The sequence below is a fragment of the Propithecus coquereli genome, unplaced genomic scaffold (genome assembly GCF_000956105.1).
Source record: "Propithecus coquereli isolate 6110/MARCELLA unplaced genomic scaffold, Pcoq_1.0 Scaffold146, whole genome shotgun sequence".
Classification (NCBI taxonomy): domain Eukaryota; kingdom Metazoa; phylum Chordata; class Mammalia; order Primates; family Indriidae; genus Propithecus; species Propithecus coquereli.
The window spans coordinates 3705377-3719785 of NW_012138969.1; the positions used below are offsets into that span (position 1 = coordinate 3705377).

Here is a 14409-nt window from a genome sequence, read left to right on the forward strand (position 1 = left end):
GACCTTTGGAACAGGACTAGGAACCCAGATATAAAGCCATTCTCATATTGTCATCTAATCTTCAATAAAGCAGACACAAAGATACATTGGGGAAAAGAATCTCTATTCAACAAATGGTGCTGGGAAAACTGGCTATCTATATGCAGAAGATTGAAACTGGATCCCCACCTCTCACCTCTCACAAAAATCAACTCACGATGGATAACAGACTTAAACCTTAGGCGTTAAACTGTAAGAATTCTAGAAGAAAATATTGGGAAAACTCTTATAGACATCGGCCTAGGGAAAGAATTTTTGAAGAAGACCCCCAAAGCAATCACAGCAGCAACAAAAATAAATAAATCGGACCTGATCAAATTAAAAAGCTTCTGAACAGCCAAGGAAACTATCATTAGAGTGAATAGACGACGTACAGAATGGGGCCAGTGCCTCCTGTACTAGACAGTTCTGGTTTAGGGATCCTGGTCCCAGAGGCAGAATGCCTCTACTAGGGGACATAGTAGGTGCTCAGTTACTTTAAGCTCCTTATGTCAGGAAGCCATCAGGCAAGCAAAGGAGTCACTATACCTGTGGAGTAATTGACCTGAATCATCAGATCATGAGTTACATAGCAGGAGTAGTGGAAAATTTACTTGCCAAAATCCTTGGCCCAATTTTGATGATAAATTGACATGTGAAGCAACTACACCCTGAAAGTCATGATGACCAGGGACTCAGATACCTCAGAAATGAGAACATAGGTCATCCTGCCAGCTAAGCCCCCAAGACCAGCAGAGGTAACTAGCTGAGCATAAGGGAAATCTAGGATGGGGAACAGAGGAGGGAGAAGTGGAATATTAGGGTCTCCAGATAAGGTGTAGTAATGTGGATCAGCCTTTCTCAAATAGGGTCCCCAGGAAAAGAAACCAACCAGATTCCTGGAGGAGCTGTTCTAAGATGGGGCTAAGACGGGAGTATGTGCTACTGGGTGCTACCCAGATCCTTCCTTCAGAACCAAAGCACTCATTTCTCTAGCTACCTGAAGTGTCAGATGCTGGTAGGTCAAAGCTGAGGCCCTCTCTGGGAGTTGCCTCAGCCAAAGGAAACTTCCAGACCCAAGATTATATCTGCCCCAGGGGCATCCCTTGGCTCATTGAGGGACAATTTTCAAGGGCCATCCTAGCTCCAGAGTTTCCCATGGTATCTGCTGAGGCCTGTTGTGACTGCCTCACAGTTGGGCATCCATGTCTGCCCAATCCTCTCTCCCTCACTACGTTATAGATGTCATTCCCAAGAACACTCCCTAACAAACATCCTTCCACAAGTCTCGGTCCCCAGGAAACTTGGCAGAAGATGAATCCACATTACTTAAAACCTAGCACTATATGATGCATCCATGTAACAAAAACATTTATACCTCCTTAATATTTTAAAATTAAAGAAACCCAAGAGTGATAACTAGCTAAGAAAGTAGAAATGAATAATCTTTAACCATCATCATCTTAATTCATTTACAATTGCATTTCATTTTCATGATTCCTTTCTGTGGCTTTGTAGGAGAAAAAAAGACAAAGTCCCTGTAAAGATGATTATTTAAAAAAAGACAAAAAAAAAACCTCCAAAAGACATAGTCATTGCCCCTTAACCATCTCTCCATTTCACACAAAGCAAAATTCCTCTTTTGACTTATGCTTCTTGAGTTTAGAAATTCTCTCTTAGATTTGGAAAAACCTAGTTGCCTCAAATATATCCCTGTGTTTAAATACTTGCCTATTTGGGGTAGTTTCTCACAATACGTTTTGTAGTCATCACTTATCTTCTCTATGGCCATCTTTGGATTCTTATAGCAGAGTTCCTCAAAGGACATTTTGCTCACATCTGTGAAGTAAGGACCAACAGAGAGAGAGAGAGAGAGTCTAGTTGTCTGGGCTGGGTGTGGTGGCTCATGCCTGTAATCCCAGCTGCTCAAGTCTAGTTGTCTACTCTGGGTTCAAAGATTAATATACCTTTGTTGAAGGTATTGCCTTTAAATGTTACTTAAGTAGGACAGTAGTGTTTTAATGGAATATTTCCATAAAGAATGCAAGTTCCCTAAGCCAAATTATAAGCAAGGCAATATAGACTCCTCTCCCCTCCAGAATGGCAGGATTATGCTCTTCTTAGGGAAAACTGACCCATGGAGATTTTCTGCATGAGGAATGTTAGCGTAACATTCAGAGATATGACTTGAAAGAGCTACTAATTGTTAATTCATACATAAGAAGTAACTCACACAAATGAATGCTGATCCCTTCAAAGCAATGGGGAGAGTTGTAAATGTATTTCAAACATTCCGCTATTGCTTCAAAGAATTTGATGTACCTAAGAATAATACATGACAAGTAATATGTTATATTGTTTTCTCTTTCTTGGCTCTGCTTTGGGGATTAACTTCAGAATCAACAGCTTATTTATCTGACTATCATTAATACTTGCAAATCATTGGCATTTGGGGATGGATTTTTTTTCTAGAAACAGCCATATGTCATTTTTAGTTATGTGTAATGAATTGAGAGGGAATACCTTTTTGTATCCAGAATGTGGTGGGACCAATATGGCTGAGCTAGTGAGAGAAGTTTTAACTATGTTCTGGGCAATAGAAGCAGAGTAGCAGCACCTCGCCTCCTACCATGGTGAAAATATTCATTTGTGTTGTGAGTTCTGGGATTTAGAGCATAACCAATTGCACAGAGTTCTCCTGGAACTCTCCTGGCAGTCCAGTACCTTCTGAAGGTGTACTTTTGGAGTCAAGGGGAAATACTAGGATGTGAACCTGTGAATGTCAGTTATCCTTATGTAAGCATCATTGTCATCAATGTCGTTGACATCATCACCATCATCATCATGATCGTCATCACCATCATCATCGTGTGTCAGGCAGGGGACTCTGGCCATCAGTGATAAGAGCACTGGATTGTTTCTGCAATGGATCCAGGACCATTCTCAATGGAGACTCCCTGTCCCTCCCCTCAACACTCAGGCCTGAGTGGAAGCACCAGCCCACCTGGAAGTCAGGGCCCTGGCTTGGACAAATGCAAAGAAGGCACTTTATTAGGCCAGACTTGTGCTCCAAAAAAGCCGTGACAGAGGAAGTAATCATGTGTGTTGAGGGGAGGAACAGGGAGTCTCCATGGAGGATGGTTCCCATTCTTCCTGGCTCCCCCTGCCACTGCACGACCACCAAAGTAATGCCTGTCACCCAGTATGTGTGTGGTGACATTTAACAGCCATCTGTCTTCTACTTCTGCCTTGATTTCCTTGGCAATGTTCGAGAATGCTCAGGTTTTAGAGAGAAGGTGAAACCTCTAGGGTGAAAAAGAGGGCCTGTTCATGCAAGATTTAAATAACTCATGCCTAAGCATGGCCCTGAGGGGTAAGCACCCAGGACATCTTGTTTTGCATATTAGGGTACATGTTAAAGTGTTTTTTAGTTTAGTGTTACATTTTTTGGTAATATAACAAGTACCATTTATTGAGTATATGCTTGTTGTATAAATATGTTACTTCTAATCCTCTCAATGTTATTTCAAAGTAGGGGCAATTATCCCCATTCTATAGACAAAGAAATGAGGTTCAGAGAGATGGAGTAACTTGCCCAAGCTCACAGAGCCAGTGAGTGGTACAACTGAGTTTTCAAAGCATTCGCTCACTCCTTCTCTTAGTGTTTTTCAAAGTGTGGGTCATGACTCATTAGTATTCCAGAAAATAAATTGAGTCATTGTTAGCTTTTATAACATGAAATAGGATAGAATAGAGAGTGTTAGAGTATATCATTTTACGTAACAAGGGCAAGTATTGCTTTGTGAAATTTTTTTCCCATATACATGTGCACACATATACACAAGCATATGTTTAAAGAATCATGAGGCCAAATGTATTTATTGTGGATTGAAGTTTGAGAAACATGAAGTGCTCCAAATGCCTCAATATAATTAAAGCAGTATGATCTATTTGAATGATAATGGCTGACGTTTATACTATTGAACATTTACTATTGCCAAACATTGTGCTAATAGCTTTCGTAAATGATCTCAGTTCACCTTCAGAACAAGCCTGTTATCACTACCACTTCACAGATGAGAAAACGGGGGTTTAAAGAGAGGTTAAATATATTTCTCAAGCATACACAGTCAATAGTAGAGCAAGGACATAACCCCAGACTTCTGGGACAGCAGAGCCTTGTGCTTTGTGCTAATTACTTCTCTCTACGCCTGGGCTGGCTGGTGTGTTATGTTAGGGAAGAGGATGCCTGTTAATGCCCTCGGACCTGATTCTGGGGGAGGTGTGGTGGACCATGCTTATCAGACGCGCGAAATGAAGTGTTCAGCGTTAACCGTGGTGAAGCTTTGGCGGGCAAGAGTCTGGCCAAACTTGAGTCTTCTGGCTCCCTCAGATCCAGTAGGGGGCTCTGCAGTTAGTCTGTCTGCATTCCAGTCCGACCCTGCTACATCCTATGTGACCTCGGGAAGGTCACATCCTCTCTGTGCCTCAGTTACTTAGTACTTACCTCATAGATTATTTTGAAGATCAAATAAAGTGATCCTTGCATGGCATTATGCTGATGCACAGTAAATAATCAGTAAATATTAATGTTTCTCAGTTGCTTATATACGTAAGGGTCAAAAAAATTCCAGTGACTGCTCTTACCTACTAGAAACACTGGAGACGACAGCTCTACCTGGAGAGACCCTCCTTGTTTCAGGTCTTCGGTAGCTATCTTTTGCCACTGCATAGAATCCATTTCCTCCATGCTAGCCAAAGCCTGGCTTAACTCCAGAGATTTCTGAACCCTCTTATAAAGAACGATATTCTCTTCTTTGCTTATAGAGTCTCTTTTATGCCACTTGGCACTGATGAGCCTGTGTTGAGTCTAAGAGAAGGGAATGGGGGAAAGACAGAATTTGTTGCAGGAACTAGACCAGAAGCAACAGTTTTGTGATAATTCAGTCCTTCATGCCTCCCTGTCACATGGACTTATGATGATTGTTTTAATTGTTAAGAACCATTCCTCCTTTACATACCAACCCCCCTTCCTCTTCTAATCAAACCTATTTTCTATAAGGGAGAAATTTTATGATTGTGACTTCTTCAAAGTCAGCTGATGCATTGAGTCCTTTTCTTTTTTGAACATCAAGGACCATGTCAATCTCTAGTTGCCTCCAGGAAAGTAAAAATTTCATTTACTTTAATGAATAAGGCTTCTAAAATAGCAATTACTCTCTCTTCTGTCCTCAACCTCATGATTTCCTCCCAACCCAAAGTCCCTCCTACGGTAAAAAGGAGAAACCAGTAGTCCTCTTCATTCAGGAATTCATCATACCAGGGGCTGAGCATCTGAAATACAAACACAGCACAAACATCATTAGTTGGATGCTCAGGTGGCTATATCTTCTCTGCTTGTGCTCACCTGGGAGCAGAGTGGGCTACAGATTCTGGATTCTCTAACCTGGAGATCCAAGGGAAGAGCAAACACTAGCTATGACCAACCAGGAGGCATTCTTTTATCTCTCTGAATATGGCAGCTTACACAGCCTCTCTCCAAGCTTTAGAGAATAGCGATAAATATTTATTTAAGAAGAGAGATAACAGGTAATTTACAGGACAAGTACTTGACATGTGCATATGACTTCATTCCTTTCCACAGAGCATCTCATTTGGACCTCAAAATGGCCCTGAAAACCGTGCATCACTTTTTGCTGTGTCTTATATCTCCCACTTGAAGACCTTATGCATTTGTGAAGAACATTTCATTACATTACATTAAAACAAAAAATAAACAACAAAACCTGTGAGTTAGTGCTTAGCTATATTTATTTATCCATACTCTTTCATTCATTTATTTATTTGACAAATGTTTTCCGAGTGCCTCCTACATGCTAGGCACCATGCGAACTGCTGGCAATACAGAGATCAGTATGCTACAAGCATCGTTCCAAGGAGCTCACCTTCCAGCATGATGAATAGCATATGACACGTGCTATGATAGAGATATGAACAAGATTCTCTGGGAGCAGAGAGAAAGGAACAATTATTTCTGATCGAGTTATGGAAATCCAGGAAAAATTCACAAAAGCAAGGAGATTTAATCTAGAATTTGCATCTTGCATAAATAGGAGCTCACCATAAGGAAGCTGAGTAAAGGGCAATTCATGCAGTGAGAAAAGTTTAAGCAAAGGCACAGAGATGGGATAGGACACGTTTGAGAATGATGAGGACTGCAGTGTGGATGAAATGTTGCATTCATGTGAAGATTGTAGGAATGGGGGAAGTGGCAAGAGATGAGGCAGGGAAGGTTGATTGGGACTCTACATGGAGCACGTGAATGCCTTGTTAAGTAATTTGGGCATGATTTTGCATGCAATGAATTGCCAATAGTAATCTTTAAGGAATGTAAGATTGTCTCCACAAACTGCCTCAGTGGAGCTGCCAAAAAGTGAGTTTAATGGTATGAATGTTAGCAGCTTTATCAAATCTCCTAATTTCCTGGGCAACTGGAGTGAAATATATTCCTGAGAGAATTCAGTTCGATGATTGAATCCTAGCAATGTGTAATGTAATATAATGTTATTCACTAATGGATAAACTGTAAATACATGTATTAAATATGAATAATAAAAAGCATATGTGAAATGAGGACCCTATTAACACCCTTTTCGGTTTAAGAGATTTATGACTCTAATAATTAATGAATAAAAAATCAAATTGATTTCTTAAGAAACAATGTTTCACTGAACATTTTCTATTAAAAGAAATAATCAGATTTTTATCAAAATAATAATAATCAAAAATAAAAATAATAAAACAATATCTAAAAACTCTATGATTGATATTTGTTATAATGTATTGGGATTTTCTTCAGAATTGAGCTTGTATATCACTCAATAAACCCTCCTGGTCCCTCCTCAGAGTAGTGTGTAATGCAGTAGATCAAGGATCTGCAAACTTTTTCTGTAAAGGACCAGAGAGCAAATATAGCTGTGCGGGTAACCTGGTCTCTGTTGGAAGTACTCAACTACGTGGTTGTAGGACTTGACAACACATAAACAAATGGGCATGGCTGTGTTCCAATAAACTTTATTTATGGACACTAAAATTTGAATTTCATATAATATCCATGTGTCATGATATATTCTTTGATATTTTTCTACCATTGAAAAAATGTAAAACCATTCTTAGCTTGCTGGCCATACAAATACAGGTGGGAAGCTGGATTTAGCTCCCAGACTGTAGTTTGCTAACCTTGCAATAGACTGAGCAGGAATCTGGTCATTGGCTCTGCACTTGTCAGTAAACAGCAGTGAGAACTTAGAGTTTGTTCCCTCTTCTGTACAATAAGAGAGGAGGATGAGAGAACCTCTAAGGCCCTTTCTTATTCCGAGGTTCTATGGATCTGATAAAGGTTCAAAGAGAAGGAACGTTTGTGTACCTACTACTTGTCAGACACTGTACTTATACTGTCTTTTCTTTTTAGAGATGAGGTCTCACTCTGTCATCCAGGCTGGAGTGCAGTGGCCTGATCATAGCTCACTGTAACCTCAAACTCTTAGGCTCAAATGATCTTCCCACCTCAGCCTCTCAAGTAGCTGGGACTAAGGCATGCACCACCACACCAGGCTAATTCTCTTAACTTCTTGTAGAGACAAGGTCTTGTTACATTTCCCAAGCTGGTCTCAAACTCCTGGCCTCAAGCAATCCTCCTGCCTCGGCCTCCCAAAGTGCTGGGATTATAGGTATGAGCCACCACATCTGGCCTGTATAGTGTCTTTGTTTGAGGGAGCCATTATCATCCCACGTGCAAGGATCAGAGTGAGTGACATCGGCAAGATAGCCGACTAGAAGACCCTAGCACTCTTTCCTCCCAAAAGATAGCCAAAACAATAAATTAAAAAGTAGGTTTTAATGAAAATAACTAAAGGAAAGTGCTGGAGTACATTGAAGGAATAATGGAAAACATGGTGAGCACAGAAACTCAGGAATAGTCACATAGAGAATGAAAAGAAACACCCAACCTCCACCACCTCATCCACCAGCCTGGATCAGCTGGTAACCAGGAAGAACTTCTCCCTAGGTGAAAAGGTAAGCGAAAAGATCCCAGCAACCCCCATCAACACCTGGGACACCTACAGTCCTCACCACTGGGGGTCTCTGCAGTCCTCACAGGCACTGAGGGAGCTGAGGGAGCTGCCTGGAGTTCACACAGCTGTGCTCCCCACAGAGAAGGAGCTGACACTCTCTGTGGCCCACACAACTGCTGTGGTATGCCATCTTGGAAATGGAACTACTGCTAGGGTGTGTCTTGCTCCAGGGGTGAGTAGCCACAGCACCCCTTCATGCCTTAGGCTAAACTGCCACCGAACCACCCCTAACCTAGCTGTGGGCAGCTGTTATGCCCTTCCCCATGGGGCCAAGCTGCATTAGAACAGCGCCACCTATCCTTTTTCTGCCCCCTCAGCTGGACCTGGAGCTGTGCGCTCCCTCCTGGGGAAATGGCACTTTGGCAGAATTGCTCCGTATTCCTCTCTAAGCTGCAGCTGTGCCTGCCCCTAGGGGCCTGAGATGAAACTGTGCACTGCCTCCTGAGGAAACAGTGCCTTGTGGGGAGCTCTCATATTCCTCTCCCAGTTGCTGCTGCCTCCTCCCCCGCTCTGCTAGAGCTGAAGTAATACCAGGCTTCCCAGGGAAATGATGCCTTGGCCACCCAGAGCCGTCATGTATCCCTAGTGCATAAGTTAAAGCAGTGCCCTGCCTCCCTTGGCTATCCAGAATGGCCATGAACCCCAGTACCTCAGCCGAAATAGTGCCCTACATTGCAGGGAAATGGTGCCTGGGCTGTCCAGAACTGTCATGCCCCTTGGGCCTGAGCTGAAGTGATACATTACCCTCTGGGGAATCAGTGTCATGGCTGAGTTGAGCAGCTACACGTCCCAGGGCTGAGTTGAGATAGTACCCTGGGTCCCAGTGGCTGAGCTAAGACACCCCATCCTAAAGGCCAAACAAATCTAATATCCTGCTTCCCTGGAGCTAGACTAGTCCCCTAGAGTCTGAGCTACTGAGACACTCCCTTCTCAGGAAGTACAATCATTGTAATGCTGCGCTTTGCCCCACAGGGCCCAAGCAATAGCTGTGCTCCACCATTCTGGGGCACTTGCTGCTGCTGCACCTGGCCTCACAGAGTCTGGGATACTTCTGAGTCCCACCCTCCCAGGGCCTAGAGTCACCACTGCACAGTGCCAAACCCCCAGGGACCCAAGTTGCCGCTGAAACTTTTTGGCTCAGGTTCCCAAATTGCAGCTATGCCTTGCTCTCTGGGCCCAAACTTCCAGGCTTCCCAGGGAAATGATGCCTTGGCCACATTCCCCCAGAGGCAGGATCATAGCTATTGATACAACACAGCACCTGGGCCTGAGCTGCCCGGAGATGCATCAGAGTCACAGATCCTGGCTCCGTGGGCAGCCTACATCCAACTCTCTTACAGACAGCAAATCTGCACCTTAAGACCCAAGTGCCACAATAGTTTCATGAGACCCTGAACCTAAGACCTCAGACTCACAGCTACTCCAAGCATCTGCACCTGGAAGCCACTGCTGCTATATCTGTTGTAGGCTGTGTCAGACCTGACACCAAGAGGGATCCCCCTGGCTAAGTCTCCTCACTGTGAGGAAAATGAGAATAGGAGGACCCCCCAAAATCCTTGACACCAAGGACATTAACCACCTAGGCCACTGTTGCCATTGACATAAGCTTCTACAGGCTAGGTCACTGACAAACATGCAGTTATTGCTGACATTGAATGCAGCTGAAGAAGCTGTGAGGAGACTATATCACCAGGTCACACTACCTGACATCAAAATATACTACAGGCTATAGTAACCAAAACAGCATGGTACTGACATAAAAACAGACTCACAGGCCAATGGAACAGAATAAAGAACCCAGAAATAAATCCACACGTGTACAGCCAACTAATTTTCAACAAAGACATCAAGAACATTCATTGGGGAAATGATAGTCTCTTCAATAAATGGCACTGGGAAACAATATCGATATGCTGAAAAATGAAACTAGATCCCTGCCTCTCACCATGTAGAAAAAACTCAACATAGATTTTAAAAACTCAAAGGTAAGTCCCAGAACTATCATATTACTAGAAGAAAACACAAGGGAAATGGTTCAGAACATTAGTCTGGGCAAATATTTTAAGGAGAATACCTCAAAAGCACAGGCGACACAATCAAAAATAGACAAATGGGATTACATCAAACTAAAAATCCTCTGAATATTAACCCCTTATCAGATATATATTTTTCCCATTTCATAGAAATTTTGTTATAATAATTATTTCTTTGTTGTGCAGAAGCTTTTTAGTTTAATGTGATCCCATTTGTGTATTTTTGCTTTTGTTGCCTGTGCTTTGGGTGTCATATCCAAGAAATCATTGCCCGGTCTAGTGATTAGAAGCTTTTCATCTATATTTTTTTCCTAAGTGTTTTATTGTTTCATGTTTTATGTTAAGGCCTGTAATCCATTTTGAGTTTATTTTTGTATATGATGGGAAATAAGGATTTCATTTCATTTCATGATTGGCAGGCCTTGTACCAGAGGTATGGGCCTGCATTTTCAAAGGAGCCTTCCTTGGTCTTAAGCTTCCCTGAGGTGTGGTAACCTCCTACCTGGGCACCAAAGCTCCCCAAAAGGCACTTTTATCTGTGGACAGTTGCCAAGTCAGTGTTTTAGTGGGTGAACAATGGCTGGGGACCTCCTATTCCACCATATTGTTGGTGACACTCTGAGTATGTGTGTATTTAGATAGTGATGACTGCTAAGGAGAAAGGAAAAATTGGGGAATGGTTGAAATTTTACATATAATAAATTGGCCAAGGAAGTTCTCAATGAGAAGGCAACTCTTGAGCAGAGACCTGAGAGAGAGGGAGACTAAGCCATGCTGGCATCTTACGTTACACAGCATAGCAGAGCCAAGCTGGTAGTATGTCTGGCATAGCTGGTGATGAACCTAGTGGGAGAAATAGTAGATAAATCCAAAGAGGGGAGGTGGAGTGAAGATGATGTAGGGCCTTGTTAGTTTTATCAGGGACTTTGGATTTTACTGAAAGTCAAATGGCTTTACTAAGACAGAAAATTATCTCTTTTCAAGATCTTCACTTCCTTTTACTTATTTCAGTTAAATTATACTATTGCTGTTTGGGCAGAATCCCTGTGATTGGTATGTAAATGAGCCTGCTGAGGGGTAAGGGCAGACACAAAGGCATCAGTTAGGAGGTAGGAGGCCATTACAGTAGCACCCTTGAGGAAGGCTGGGGCTTAAGTGAGAGTGCTTGTAACAAGGGAGGGGAGGAGTGGTCACTTCTGGATAGATTTTTAAGGTTGAGCAAATAGGATTCACCAATAGACTAGGCATGGGTATAAGACAAAGAGGTCAGTTAAGAATGATATCAAGATTTTTACTCTGAGAAACTATGATACGCCAGCCTTATCTATATACAAATATCTTCAATATCTTTACAGAAGACCAAGGCCAAGTCGGGGAGATTTGCTGTGAAAATTTGATGACCCAGGAAGCACAATCCCAGTCTGAGCCTCTAGCCCCAAATGCCTCCACAGTAGGTAGGGTTGCTTCTGGGTATTCATTAATCAAGAATTGTGGGCCGGGCGTGGTGGCTCACGCCTGTAATCCTAGCATTCGGGGAGGCCAAGGCAGGTGGATCGCTCATGGTCAGGAGTTCGAGACCAGCCTGAGCAAGAGCTAGACCCTGTCTTTACTAAAAAATAGAGAGAAATGATCTGGACAACTAAAAATATATAGAAAAAATTAGCCGGGCATGGTGGCGCATGCCTATAGTCCCAGCTACTCAGGAGGCTGAGGCAGAAGGATCGCTTGAGCCCAGGAGTTTGAGGTTGCTGTGAGCTAGGCTGATGCCACAGCACTCTAGCCCAGGCAACAGAGCAAGACTGTGTCTCAAAAAAAAAAAAAAAGAATTGTGCAAAGGAGAGCTTTGGCTGTGAATCCACTGACTGATAAGGTCTGACACTACTTGGATGTACAAACTTGGATAATTATGATATATTGGAAATCGTGTTGAACTTTGAGCCAAGAACTGCTAGGATCTGATCCTGGATCATCCACTAGCCAGATGCATGCCTTTGTACTAATTCACTTACTCAGATCTCTGACTCTCATTTTTTCTCATCTGTACAACAGAGGCAACAATACTTCTCTGTCTGTCTCTTGGGAGTGCTATGAAGTATAGAGGAGAAAATGTATGTTAATGTGCAAACACATTATAATGCACTAAATAATCCATTTGCTCCTTCAGATCTACTCTCTACTCTGTTTCACCCTGCTTGTGCCTTGGAAGATTAACCTGTATAGACCACATCAACAAGCTTCCTTTTCTTCCGATTGTGTTAATCAGATGGGGTGTCTTGGCAGGAGATGGGAAAGCAGGAGACTGAGCTGGGGCTAACTATTTCCCCAATCCCTCCAAGCTAGATCGCTGTAAACTGGTGACATCCCTCGACTAATGATGACAGCTTGTGCCAAGCATCACACTCAATACAGCTCTTTCTCTCCTGGTTCTAGTAACTACTCCCTCTCCTCAATTCTTCATGCCTAGGAGTGATAAATGTGCCCTACCCTTACTGGTCTTGTGGTATTGCACTGTCCCTGTGGTTTTCCTATTGCCTCACCCACTCTTTTGTGAGTAGCCCTTCTTATTTGGCTCTCATCTGTTGCCCAGCTTGACGCTGCCATTTGTTTCCTGTCAAGCACTTGTTGCTACAATAGTCATGCTATGAGCTTCACTTCCTGTGAATCTTCAGGACATTCCCTTGCTTTTATCCAATGTTTTGGAAAAGAATAAACCCCTCCCAATGGGCCGTTTCCTTGATGGCTAGCCTAGCAAAGGGAGACCCTGCTTTTCCATATCTAGTATTTATAACAGAAATTTTAAAAGTTCCCTCTTAGAATACCCTGAAGTTCATGATTTTGGGAGACTGCATGTAAGGAGGAAGTGAAAAAGGAAAAGATATTGAAAAGTCCTCACCTACTCTACTTCAGAGTTTTGGCTGGTTTGGGGGAAGTTGCAAATTTTGTGCCTTAAAATATCAACCAACTCTTCAATATGTGAAGGTTTATGTGAGTAATTATGTCTTTAACCTAGCCAGTATAGATGATCAGATAGCATTTTTGGTCAGTATTGACCTAATCTGCCAGATACTAACCCACTTCTGTGAGACATGGCCTACCTTGCAGATCTCCTTCTGGGCTTTAGGAATCCAGGGGTTCACATTCCCAGAAGGCAGCTGTTCCTTTAGGCCCTGAATGATTTGGGATTTGAGTGGTAAGCATGGACCAATCTGCTCATTCAGGTAGAGCTCACAGATTCTGTTACCCAGCATGTGACGAAATATGGCATCCCCATTCTTCCGGTTATTCATCAGGACACTGAGGAAATGGTGCAGGTCCTGCCAGAGGTCCAGAAGCTGGATCTCCACTTTCAAATCCAGCTGCTTCAGGTGGTTCCGGAAAGGATTTCCTGCATAGGCATCAGCACACAAGGCCCAGTAGGTATACCCGATGGAGAGGTTTTGACTGATGACCTTCTTCATAGTTAGATGGGAGGAGTAATTGATGATGGGGGTGACAGTCCTCAGGTGGGTAGAGAACTTCGTCTCAAAGAGGCCCTCCATGTGGAGGTGACTCTTGGCTTTCTTCTTCATGCCGGACTTCCTGGCATGGTGACTATCCTTTCCCAGGGGACTGATTATTCTCTCCTTTGAAGAAGGCACTTTCAGGGAAGGCACTTGTATAACCACCTTCTCTTGAGGACACATCTCCTGCGGGGCCATAGTGTTGGTATCTGGCTCAAAGTCCATGTCCAGAGACCAAGAGCCAGAATCTATCAATTGCCACATCTTCCTCTTGGCTTTACTGCTCGAGTACCGCTTCTGAAAGTGGTGGTACTTCTTGATGGTCATGTTCAGAGGGAGCCCTCCTGCGTGGGTGCAGCAAATACTGCACAGGCGTGTCTCATATTCCTGCATCAGACCATGGCATGCTTCCTCCTTGGCCATGGCCATCTTGGCGTGGGTGTAAAAGTTGGGAAGCCAATAGCTCTGGAGTTTGAACAGAGCCACTTTCTGCATGTGGCTCAGGGTCTCCCTCCTAGTGGTTGACTGGTTAGGATGCCAGATGGAGAGGTTCAGGAGGGACTCTGTAAAAAATACAGAGAGATGAAGGGTGAAAATTATGTGATGATGACAATGATGATGACGTTGGAGAGGTTTGTGAACTTTTCCAAATGTCTTTGTGTATAGCATTTCATTAGTTCCTCACACAATCCTGGAGTGTGGACAGGTGAAATACACAGTGGA

At 43.1% G+C, this 14409-nt stretch overlaps 1 protein-coding gene across 1 annotated transcript in view; it reads right to left on the minus strand.

Moving 5' to 3' along the window:
- Positions 1–14409, minus strand: part of RGSL1 (regulator of G-protein signaling like 1) — a 75164-nt gene that overhangs the window by 44242 nt on the left and 16513 nt on the right. The window contains exons 7-10 of the mRNA XM_012639969.1: positions 13282–14249; positions 5290–5352; positions 4666–4888; positions 1750–1857 (exon numbers count right to left, since the gene is read on the minus strand). Coding sequence (XP_012495423.1) covers positions 1750–1857; positions 4666–4888; positions 5290–5352; positions 13282–14249 — 1362 coding nt within the window. The remainder of the gene's footprint in view (positions 1–1749; positions 1858–4665; positions 4889–5289; positions 5353–13281; positions 14250–14409) is intronic.